Source organism: Vipera berus, assembly GCF_964194415.1.
Source record: "Vipera berus genome assembly, chromosome: 1".
NCBI lineage: Eukaryota > Metazoa > Chordata > Lepidosauria > Squamata > Viperidae > Vipera > Vipera berus.
This window is the reverse complement of record NC_138202.1, coordinates 44,505,789-44,518,570: the sequence shown is the minus strand read 5'-3', so window position 1 is coordinate 44,518,570 and position 12,782 is coordinate 44,505,789. Positions and strand designations below refer to the sequence as shown.

Here is a 12,782-nt window from a genome sequence, read left to right as displayed (position 1 = left end):
AACTGGGCCATGGGAGAAATGACAAGCGTGCACACAAGTGGTGGGCAAGCGCACGAGAGCAACCTCCGCTCAAGTGGCCTCTGGTGACGCGAGTGGAGCTTCACGCACAAGCACAAGTGCCTGCTACTCGTATGAGTGGAGCTTCATGAGCAAGCGCAAGCACCCTTCACGTGCGCAAAGCTCCATTCGCATGAGTGGAGGCACCACCTACACAAATAGAGTTGTGCGCACACATGTGTGCCTGCCAATCATACGCCCCCATACCAGGCCCCCAAGTTGAAAAAGTTGGGGACCGCTGTTCTAAGTCATGTTTTATTTAACCACAGTTTACTGAATAAACTAGAGTTGTTGCATTTACATACTGTTTTATGTCTTTACATGAATCCAACCACTGATTACAGGTAGTCCTCAACTTACAACAGTTTATTTAATGACCGTTTAAAGTTACAACAACACTGAAAAAAGTAACATATGACTCTTTTTCACACTTACGACATTTCCAGCATCCCCTTGGCCAAGAGGTCAAAATTTGGATGTTTGGCCACTGGTTCATATTTATGACAGTTGCATTGTCCAGGGGACAGCTTTTATGACCTTCTAACAAGCAAAATCAATGGGGAAGCCAGATTCACTTAACAACTGTGGCAAGAAAGGTCATAAAATGGGGCAAATCTCATGTAACAAATGTTTCACTTAGCAATAAAAATGTTGGGCTCAGTTGTGGTAGTACGTCAAGGACTACCTGTATACCAAGAACTGTTTAACATTAACTATTAATGGTTCCCCAATAACATCATCCAAACGTTTTTCACATTTTCCAATTACGGTATTCCTTTGCGAAGTATTCCAGTTTCCTAAAAATGCTGAAATTTTACCTTGCGAGGTTGTATATGGTTCTGGGTAGTGTCCATTGTAGTGTAACTGAGGTGGTGGCGGCATCATATAAGGCTGTGGTTTGGGCTGCTAGAGACATATTGAAGTAGGCAAACATAGATAACAATTAGAAACAAACTTTACTCCAGTTCTAATATCCACATGCACTTTAAGTCTGAGCACAACAATATCAATTCAGACTAAATACTGTATTATAATTAAAAACTGCAAGAATGTTTTGCAGAAATGAAAGGGCTGGTACATATCATAGCTCCTGCCTATAAAAACAACTGAATCAGGATATCTGTATAACAAAATATAGAAATATGAATTTTATATAAAATATACTGCAAGCACCTTTCACTCTAGAACAGGGGTGTCAAAGTCGCCGCATCACGTGATGTGTCACAACGTATTGTGACTTTTTCCCTCTTGCCGGAGCTGGGGTGGGTGCGGCTTCTGTGTGACGCATCTGGCCCATGACCCGGCAGTTTGACATCCCTGCTCTAGAACTTGCAAAATTTCTATTAAGCCAAGCACAGACAAACAGGCCTTCCGGAGTTGTTGGATACAAGATGGGTGGCAAATAAATTTTATAAATAAATATACATTAATTAACTGTGGATTTGCTCAGGTGTGAAAAACCTGGATTGGTTAACAAAATCAGTACATTAGCAGTGTCCTCAGACATGAATTGCCAAGAAAGCCTAATTCAAGATTGGCTGGATAATGAATCATAGTTATGTGTGATTTTAGGAAGTGGATGTGAATTGCTTCTCCAGAAAAAGCAGCTTAGAAGAACCCATGCATCGTAAAAGGTATTAAGTTATATTGAAGAGAATTTTTAGAAAGAAAAGAATAATAACAGCTTGTTCCTTAGATTTTCTTCAGCATTAGAGATTTAAAATGAAATTTTATTAATTTATAAGTTAGATATCTGCTATATTCTTAGTTTCATTAATATAAGTGAGGCCACTTGAAAATATATTAAAGAGACTTTGAAATATGATAATTTTTATATTTTTTCCTATCCTATTGAAGCAATATTATATTGTCAGCGGAATGGATTGCCTACATGAAAGTCTTTCAAAATGTTTAGTCCTATGGTAAAATCCAAATTAGCATTTGTCTCATTTATTGCCAGATTTATTATCATCTCTCAATGTACTTAATTAGAGTAACTGACCAACTATGATTATCAACAGGTTAAATTCAAGGGATAAGGAAGAGATCAGGTGTGGAGTGCTTACCAGAGACAACCTGGAGGATGATCGCCTTCTAACTGGATTCACTGTCACTGTCTGAGCTTGTCTACAAAACACAATGACATAACACACATTTTGTAGTGACATCAATCACAGTGGAATCCTATTAATGTATAATCATAGATTAGTGCTTAGTGGCAATGTGTGTTTAGGACTGTAGTTTGCAATAATTCAAATTCATAAAATGATTCTTCTCCCACTTGCCACCACATTACATACGTTATACAGATTTAATCATCCACAGCTGGAAGCATCAAAATAATGTATGTTAGCTCTTCCAGTGGCAGTCAAAAAGACTGAATACTCATCAGATAACACAGCAACTTTTAATGCATTCATGTTAAAATACCTGGGGGAAAACCATTTAGATTTTCAGAAACACATCAGACTATGAAAAATGATATCCGAAACAATATTGTATTGTTGATGCTCAGAGTCACCTTATTGTATAGATGGGTGGTAAAATAAATAAATAAATGATATTGCTTAGACCTCAGCAGAGTACACCTGCTTGAACTGTTGCTAATTCAGCTACAACCTAACTACAAGTATGTGTTTAATCATAACTGGAGAATTTCTAAGCAAACTTCAAAATAATCTTCCCCTTTTCTTTGTTTGTTGATAGACTAAATTATGGGGATGGGAGATTTATTTTTGTCACATCACAATGCCATACGCAGTTTTATCAAACAGTGAACAGGACATACTGGTAAAGATGGGCAGCAGCATGCATGGCTAGATATGATACCCACTTTTTCAAGTAAGCCAGGCCTGCATTGATTGACATATCATAGCCCAGAGAAATCCAATCAACATAACTACAAATGGACCAATCTATTACAAATACATAGTAAGATATATAAGAATTTCATATAATGCTCCACATAGCCTGTTATAGCATTTGGAAAATAAAACAGTATTAACTCTAATCCTGTGATTTAAGCAACTTTGAAGAAAAATAGCAGGTATCATCTTTTAAGATTTCTATGTCATTAATTGCAATGTGTTTTTCTCTATAAAAAAAAATCCAAGGAGGAAAAGGAAATATATGTTTTTTGATTTGCAGCACTCAAACTCATCATCTGGAAGGAAACTATATCAATGTTCAAATGTGAAATGTAAGGTTTTTTTAATTAAGGCAGGTTAGACTGTTGTTACATGCACTCCAAAGTTCAGCTTACAGTCACTCACCTACACTCACAGGCCTGGAAATAGCCACCCTCATTGGATATTTGTTCTACACACATACACATATTCATCTACAGTTACATTCTCACCCACATTTACCCATGTCCTTCTTACCTAGGCTGGCAGGCACTAGCCAGAGAGTTAGAAGCCACCAAGTCTGGATCCAAAGACAACTCAAAGAATGGGAAAGCTTCAGGACCCTTTTTATCTCCCAAAAGCCTTGACAAGACTGGCAGCTACTCATGCCTTGTCCGGTAGGTAGGTGGAGATGGGATTATGGGGAGGGGTTTTCAGTGTGCTCAAGCCCCACTTCTTTTGTCTGCTTCAAGTGACAAATGTCCCTTTGTTTCTTTAACAACTTAGTTCCTTCTTATCTACCTCCCTTAAGCAATCTTTTAGAAAAAGATTCCTGGCTTTTGTGCACTCTGCTTACCATATCTTTAGGAAATGGCATCTTCAACCTAATGGATTATCAGTTGACTTCTCTCCCTTCCTCCAGAGATATGCAAATTGCTAACATTGTGATAATACAATATGTACTAGTACTGTATGGGGGAGGGCATCTGTGAAAATTATATTGTTTTAACAGAGTAACTATGGTTAAGATGTAGTTTATTTCTTGTCTAGCTTACAGCAACTATAATTTAGCAAGGCTCATTTTTGTGGTTTCTTTTTGTGCCATGTCCCAAACATGACAAGTACCATTAAAAAGAACATGCCAGGAATTTAAAACAGGAGCTATGGTTGTTCATTTAAAATCTACTGGTCTTGTTTATAGACTATTCCTCAGACCATGGCTAAAGTTGATTATAGCTTAAGACATGTGAATGGATGCATTCTAACTGAAATTCTTGGCTTTTGAACTTTCTCTGACTCAGCTCTGTTCTTACGTACAAAAGAAGGAATATATTGTTTTAAGGATTCCTGGAAAAAGTACAGAAGCTCATTCAAATATATATATTTTTTGCATATTTTGCATCCTGTATTAATTGGCCTTGTGACAGAGATCATTGGCTCATCAATAATGTTCTAATGTTTATCTACTCTTGCAAACATAAAGTTGCATTAAAAATTGGTCTAGCACGTTCAATTTATTCTGAAACCAAATGACAAACCTTTCACACCCACACCCACATTCTTCATTTGGGTAGGACACAGACAGATAGGGAAATGGTATATTTATTGGAATTCAATGTCCAAAGGGATAGCTTCTTTAAATCACATCACGGTGGCTGTACAAGTAAATGTGGGAGCACTATAAATATTAGACATGCAAAGTGTGCAAGAGGAAAGAAGAAAGAAAGAAAGATTTTGTGTTTTGGCTCACCCTTTGGGCAGAGAAGGACGAGAAAGGATTGGAAAGCGTGGAAAGGCAAGAATGAGAAAAGATTTCTGAGAGCCTTCTTCAGGCGAAGAATCTGGGGAGTCTCTAAAGACAAGGTACATGCAGACAAAACATAGGCAATGAAATAGCTCATTAAGAAAATGGACTATAAACAAATGTGACATCATAACAGGTTTTCAAGTTGGTTTCTTAAGGGTGTCATCTCTCAATGGTTAAGCCCCAACTCTTCTTAGGCAGCAAATATAAACTTGTTTTTACAGAAGAAGGGTTCTGTTAGACAGCAATGGAAACACATGTTCTGATTTTAACCAGTAGGCCTGAGTTAAAAGGAAAAGAATGATTACTGCTATTTTAAAATGTGAATTTTAAATTTACATAAAAGATAAAAACTCCCTTGAGTTGAACAACTCCTGTTGATTTCATGGACATGTTTATAAAGTTTTCCTGATAATAATACAGAATTATTTTGCCTCCTCATAACTAGAAATAACTAGAAATGCTAGCTGTGTGGATGAAGCAAATCAGGAGACAAAAACATCTCCTATAAAATAATTCAAATATTTACATGCTTAAATCCCAAATCCAATATTAGGCTGAGAAGAACTTTATTTGTTCATTTATTCTGAGAAGCAAACCTCACTACATCTAGCATATTAAGGTTTTATGAATCCTGTTCACGACCTGAAGCTCAGCGACATCTTTCATGAACAATTTTTTTTTCATAATTAACTTTGAACATTACATACAAATAGAGTGAATGTATGCAACTAGATCAAAAGCACCCTACAGACTCATTTTACAACCCATAGACTGATCAACACTGAAATTTTGGCAATTTTGGCTAGTACAATTAATCCTCCTTCTCTTTCTTTTACATTTTATGGCTTAAAATAGATGAATCCCCTCTCTCTGCAAAGGTTTTAAATGTTTCTAAAAGGAAATGGCAAAAAATGGGAAAAGATAGTCTATGAAGTTAAGGTTTTCTAGAACTAAGAGGTTTTACAAAGGTGCTTGATTATTTACACTATGGAGGGTTTTAGGTCACAGAAGGAAAAGAAAAAGCACTATAATAAGCATCACATCTGCTAACATGGCTGTCTCCATAGCTCCATTTCCATTTCTTAGCTATTCTTTGAAGCAGACTTCTTTCTTGTTTACATTTTTAAAAAAATGAATTTGAAAAATGTACTTAGTGCTGATACATTTTAACATGCCCGTAATGTTTATTACAAACTGTTTCCAGGATACCTATCTTTTATATGAAAAATGACATTCCATCATTCCTTGTAAAACATTTATTCACTACTTTGGCTTGTCATACAATTGATTTTATCAGAAACTTTATCAAAGCTATAGACCAAATGTCATTATGCATCTATCCATTGAAGAAATACCCTGATATATTCATTGTTTAAAAACAACAAATTTGACTGCAATAAATAAAACTTACTAGGGTTTGTTTATTTGTAATGTTCTTATTCTGGCCCTCAAATATGTGTGGCAAACTTACATTTGGGAGTGAACTGAATCTTTTTTTGCTTATATAAGATGTTTCTTTAAACACATTCTTCCAAAAAGAAGATACTGAGGAAGTAAAAAAAGATTAGCCGGGTGGAGATATGCAAGAATTAGTACCTAGGCAAAAGCAGCTGAAGCATTTAAAAAAAAAACCAAAAGTACAAAATGTTCAAATATGACTTAGGCAGAAGCCTTCCTAATTCACTGAATTATTTGGAAGATGAAGAGAGACAATCTTGTTACTACTTTTTTTCCCTCTGAACCTTCAGACCTAGTGGTATCCATCCTCATCCACACATCTTCCCTCCAGATTGATCCCTAAATATACATCTGGGAAAGAATCATTAAGTTATGTTACTATATAATCTAATCATTCTCAGCTGTCCCTAATGTCTCTACTTCAGAAGTTATTTTGTCTGATGCAATCTTCTGCAGAGGTATTCTACTATAATCTGGCAGAGATATTTTAAAACCCATTGGTTCTTTCATGTATATTTAATTTATTGCAAAGCACATATCCTGAAGACTTTACATTTTTTACTTATTCTAGAACAGACATGTCAAACACAAGGCCCGGGGGCCGGATCTGGCCCGTGAAGTGGTTTCATGCGGCCCGCGAAGCCATCCTGGAAACAGTGAGGGAACGGCCCCCACTGCCTTGGCCCTGGCCCAGAGACCCTCCTCCTGCCAGAGACTCTCAGATCTGTCCCACTCCTCCCCCATAGGCACCCTTGATGCGAATGATGTAGAGCTGGCCACGCCCACCCAGTAGGCCATACGTACTTTAGCCACGCCCACCCAGTAGGCCACACCCACCCAGGCCACACCCACCCAGCCCCCTGAGGGCAACCGCAATGCTGATGCAGCCCTCAATGAAATTGAGTTTGACACCCCTGTTCTAGAAGGAATTATATATAGATAGGCAGTTGATTATGGTGGGCTAAGGGACCAGCAAAGTTTCAGCATGTCATTTCCTACAGAGGCTAAGCCATGCTCATGGCATTTTTCTTTTGAAATCAGGCTGTCTGAAAGAAAACTATCTGGTAATGGGTTAAACAAGTAAAAACACAAATTCAAATTCTATATTGATTCAACTGTCTACCTTCTGTCTAGTCCTGATCTAAGGCAAATATGTTTCTGATACTGTATGCCCTTTCCCCCTCAAAAGGGAGGGCAAGCTAATAATATCTTTCCATCAGTGTTAGTCTCTGAACTGGTAAAGAAGTCAGAGAGTAAGAATGTTCTCACCCAAAATGCACTACACTTGGCTCTTCTTTATAAAAAACAGAACATGAAGAATGGATCAGCAGCATGATCCATCATTCTCTTTAAATTTATAAAGGGCTCACTAGAAGTATGATAATACAGAATGTGGCTCTTAAAATGGTGCTCAAACTGTCAGTTGGGAAACAGACACTGCTGTGAGGATTACCTTCTGATTTCATTAATTTATTTAGAAATCTAAGTAATGTGTCATTGGAGTTGATGGAATTTATTTGCAATTACACTATTGGATAATTTGTATAAGCCAGATAAAAAATAATTTTTATTAAATACATCACAGAATCAGCATTTTCTGTTAACAGAAGTGTATAGTATTGAGAAAAGGGATCCGAAATCCAGGGCAATGTCTTTACTTATAAAAGCTCAAGTTGTTCTTAAGATTTTTAATAGGCTACTAAAATACATGCTACACAGTATTCATTATTTACTTTTTTTTTCTAAAATCCCACAGAAACTGCTGCAAGAATTCTTCCTCTAGATTAGAGTTCAGCCTTTTTTCAGGAGGTGGGTGATGCTGTTTCATTTTAAGTGATAGCACAAGAAAGGAAAGGGGTTAAATTTTCACAAAGCTTTCAAATTTCATGGTATATTGGTGACAGTACTAGAAAATCACGGTGTCCTTTCTTTCAATTGAATTTTTTAAAATACATTCTGAGATTCTAGGAAAGCCATCTGACAATCTTGTAGGCATCTCAATGTTTATAGAGGTTATACTGCAAAACCATACACTAGTTCTTCTACAATAGTTCTAGTGTGTGCTACCTTAGTAATATTTTCTTACAGTTCAATCCAAGTCATTTAGTCAGCGCCTGCAGCAAGAAAACCTCTTTCACCATACACGGCTGCTTACATGAAAGCTGAAAGCAAAATGTCTAAGGTAATTAAGTCCCAACATCAGGAATATGCTTTCAAAAAGGAAATAAGTTAGCTATTTATAAATATCAAATGCAGTTAAGAAACTAAAAGATATGGTACTTACAAGCTACATTTATTTAATCTGTAAAATTTGTGTCTGGCTACACACATCCTCCACACGTATTTTGCTGTTTCCATATCTTCCTGTCAAACAGAAAAGATACACGTGAAACAAAGCAGGTTCTTGGGCATAAAAGTCATGCATAGCAGAGACAAGCAGAATCCTGCCTGGTACACATGCCTGCTGCCTCTGGAGCCTCGTGGAGACGCTTTCTTTATGATTCCCCCATATGAACAATCAAATGCAACAAGCTCAAAACATGTTCAGGTCATGAACGTCAGGTACAATACTATTATAGCAATATAAATTTATACTGGGCTTCTTCAGAATTCATTACAAAACAGTTATTATATCTGTGAGAGTTACTTCTCGCACAGATAGGTATAATGGTTATCCAAACAGGAAACAGATGCAGACTCTTCTTCCTTTACAAAATAGGCATATACCTTTTATCATATAAACGTAGGATTATGATAAATAATTTTTAAGAATGCAATGAAACTGATAAAATTGTTAAAATACATAAAAAGATAGCATTATGATTCACTATTAATAATGCAATATCAGCAAAACACAGAGAGAAGTAAACAATAATAGCATATCTTGTTTTGCCATAACCAGACCTACCAGTTTCTGGCAAGTACTTTATAAATAAAGAGGAAAAAATAGACCAAGAGGTAGAAAAAAATATGATGCTATCTATATCTCTGAATAAAGAATTATTTCATTATAAAAATCTGACTTAGAATCATCCTCTTAAAAGAACATGTAGGCAGTGCCCTGGAGTTCTCCTAAGAGAGATGTAAATAAGTATATTTTAATTCACTGAATGCTATAGTGACAGAGTGCAGAACATATGTATATGTATATGTATATGTACATGTACATGTATATGTATATTGGTAGGGAGAATATATGAATAGAATTGTTCCTACTCAACTATATTGATTGCTAATAGATTATATGACTTATGCTAATAACTGCTCTAATATCAAGATAATCAAGATAATATAAAATTAAGAGACCGTCACCCTTCAGTTACACAAACTTTCTCTCCCACATACATACAGACTCACATATTACACACCGACATATATATACTCTCATGTATAGAGAATCTGATTTCTTCCTCGTATCACAATAGTTTAAAATGTATTAAAATAAAAACTCACAGTTTGGAACTGGATTGTCTCTTCTTTATTGGCTAATTCTAATGCAAAAAAAGATTTGTTGTGGGTCATATTAGCAATATCATGCCACCTGCAAATAAAAAGAATAATGAGAAAAACTTAAGCACCCATAACTTTCACACATAATTATGGTTTAGTTCCCTGTGTAAAAAATACATTGATTTGGTATTATTTCTTATATATTTGCAGAAGTTGTTGGCTACCTTGCATGTTTCAACTTCAAATCTATAATCCTTTGGTTGGTTGCTTTTGCTTTAGTCTCCACACAACGGATTGCAAGAGCTGAACTAACAATACCTGAGGTCAGGGACAAAGATCTTATGCACCTATCCACAACGTTTAATTACAGGCAGGGAAGAAGGATCGGGAGAAGGGCGGTATATAAATAAAATTATTATTATTATTATTATTATTATTATTATTATTATTATTATTATTATTATTATTATTATTATTATTATTATTATTATTATTATTATTATCGGCATTTGCTACTCTTCCATTTCCTCTGCTCAGCAACTATGAAGGCTAGCGCTGGCAAGACCCAATAGGAATGTGGGAGGAAAAAACAGACAAGAGTTAGAAGTCTTTGGATCTCAATCCTCCTATCCAGCTGTGCTTGGAACCTTATTCTTTCTGTGTTCTTCTTCCTGAGACTTTCTCAGCTAGGGATTACCCAATTTCAGGAAGAGCTTCTCATTGAAGGCAGCTCATTTAAAGTCAAACCTGCCACTTGAATTTGGAAACCTATCCACTCACTTGGAAAGGAGAAATGAGCAATCATTTTCTATGATCAAAGGTTAGAGATCGCACACTACATAATCCTTATGGTGATTACTGAAAGATAAACAAGAATTTCATAGCCCAGATTAGACTCTGAAGAAGCAGAGTATTGATGCTTTTGAACTTTAATGTTAGAGAAGATCCCTGAGAATACAGTGCATAGCAAAGAAAACAAACCAATTAACCCAGAGTTCTCACTTGAGACACAAATAATCAGATCCAGGTTATCCTACTTCAGACACATTATGGGAAGATCTAGCTCTCTGGAGAAGGCTCTTATGCTGGGAAAGGTGGAGGGAAAGAGAAGAAGACAGTCAGCAGCAAGGTAGATAGCCTCACTTAAACTAGTGATGAGTGCATTTTTGAAAGATCTGAAATATCAGCTTAGGCACAGATTATTATGGAGGCAATCTATTTATCTGACTTGATGGCATGTCAATTAATCACAGTACAGATCTCATTACTTGTATATCTTGTATGCTTTAGCACAGCCAATATGTTTTTTGTTGTTGTTAGCTGTGAAGTCGTGTCCGACCCATCGCGACCCTATGGACAATGTTCCTCCAGGCCTTCCTGTCCTCTACCATCCTCTGGAGTCCATTTAGGCTCACGCCTACTGCTTCAGTGACTCCATCCAGCCACCTCATTCTCTGTCGTCCCCTTCTTCTATTGCCCTCAATCTTTCCCAGCATTAGGCTCTTCTCCAGTGAGTCCTTCCTTCTCATTAGGTGGCCAAAGTATTTGAGTTTTAGCTTCACGATCTGGCCTTCTAAAGAGCAGTCAGGGTTGATCTCCTCTAGGACTGACCAGTTTGATCGCCTTGCAGTCCAAGGGACTCGCAGGAGTCTTCTCCCGCACCATAGTTCAAAGGCCTCAATTCTTTGGCGCTCAGCCTTTTTTATGGTCCAACTTTCACTGCCATACATTGCAACTGGGAAGACCATAGCCTTGACTATACGCACTTTTGTTGACAGGGTGATTTCTCTGCTTTTTAGTGTGCTGTCTAGATTTGCCATGGCTTTCCTCCCCAGGAGCAAGCGCCTTTTAATTTCTTGGCTACAGTCCCCATCTGCGGTGATCTTGGAGCCCAGGAAAATAAAATCTGTAATATGTTTTTACTTAGCTCTAATTATCTAGAGATTGTTATGATTATGAAACATCATATTTTCCATCTTGCTTGGGGGGAAAAACTCACCTAAATATTACAGGAGGCCGACCATTTTTATGCTTGACAAAAATTCCATCAAGACAAGCTCCAATGAATATGTCACTTCCTTGGCTATCCTAGATAATAATAATGAAAAAACAAGTTGTTAATGTTAGTAGGGCAAATATTCAGCCACAGCTGGATGAAAATTTAAAGTATATTGCAAAAATGATATGCCAAAATGTTAACCTGATTATCTAACCAAGAAGGGATCGTGTATCAATTTGAGCATATTATTGAGGGCAATGCTTCCTAGAATAAGGAAATAGCTTTGTTTCCTTATACATCACTTCTCCTAAAATTCCCTACATAATTCATGCTTTCGACATTCAGTTATTACAAAAATATTATTCTTATCAGAGTAATTTATCAAACAGCAACATAAATAACATTAAATGATTAACCAATAATCTTGCCAACTAATCAATAGAAAAATTAATTAAAAGGTAATTTTAAAAAGTAATGTGCACACTGTGCAATCTCTGCAGGATTACACAAGAGTTCTATAAACCAATTATTGAACACTTCAGATTGCACACTGTGCATGAAAAAGTAACTACCATTTTTGCATACAAAAACAGTGACCCAGCCAGAGAACTCTGTTGTGGACCTGATGGAGATAATAACACAATATGGGAAGGTTTCTGGATTTAAAGTAAATACACAGAAAACTAAAATTTTGGCTAGAAATATGACAGTTTCACAGAAGGCTCTCTTAGAAGGATTAACTGGATTTGAGATTGTTAAGAGGGTTAAATATCTGGGGGTGATTTTGTCGCCCTCTAATACAAAGCTATATAAAAATAATTATGAAAAACTATGGGGGAAAATTCAAAAAGAATTGGAGAGTTGGCAAAAATTGCAATTGTCTTTGTTGGGACGGATTGCAGCAGTGAAAATGAATGTCCTGCCCAAATTTTTATTTTTGTTTCAAATGATACCGATTCTTAAGAAAGATTCTAATTTGGAGGAATGGCAACGTGGTATCAATAAATTTGTGTGGGCAGGGAAAAAACCACGAGTTAAACTTAAGATTATGCAGGATACTCGTGAGAGAGGTGGTCTTAAATTGCCTAATTTTAAATTATATTATGAAGCTGCTGCATTAGTAGGAATAAGTGATTGGATTAATTTGACGCAAGGGAGGTTATTA

At 36.4% G+C, this 12,782-nt stretch overlaps 1 protein-coding gene across 4 annotated transcripts in view; it reads right to left on the bottom strand.

Moving 5' to 3' along the window:
• Window positions 1–12,782, bottom strand: part of PTPN21 (protein tyrosine phosphatase non-receptor type 21) — a 65,581-nt gene that overhangs the window by 13,890 nt on the left and 38,909 nt on the right. For 2 of the 4 annotated variants that reach the window (XM_081322103.1, XM_081322104.1), the window contains exons 8-12: window positions 11,618–11,706; window positions 9,622–9,709; window positions 8,453–8,532; window positions 2,124–2,184; window positions 876–960 (exon numbers count right to left, since the gene is read on the bottom strand). In XM_081322103.1, coding sequence (XP_081178229.1) covers window positions 876–960; window positions 2,124–2,184; window positions 8,453–8,532; window positions 9,622–9,709; window positions 11,618–11,706 — 403 coding nt within the window. Of the gene's footprint in view, window positions 1–875; window positions 964–2,123; window positions 2,185–4,653; window positions 4,756–8,452; window positions 8,533–9,621; window positions 9,710–11,617; window positions 11,707–12,782 lie in introns of all 4 variants that reach the window. The other 2 variants (XM_081322101.1, XM_081322102.1) reach the window with 2 other exon arrangements.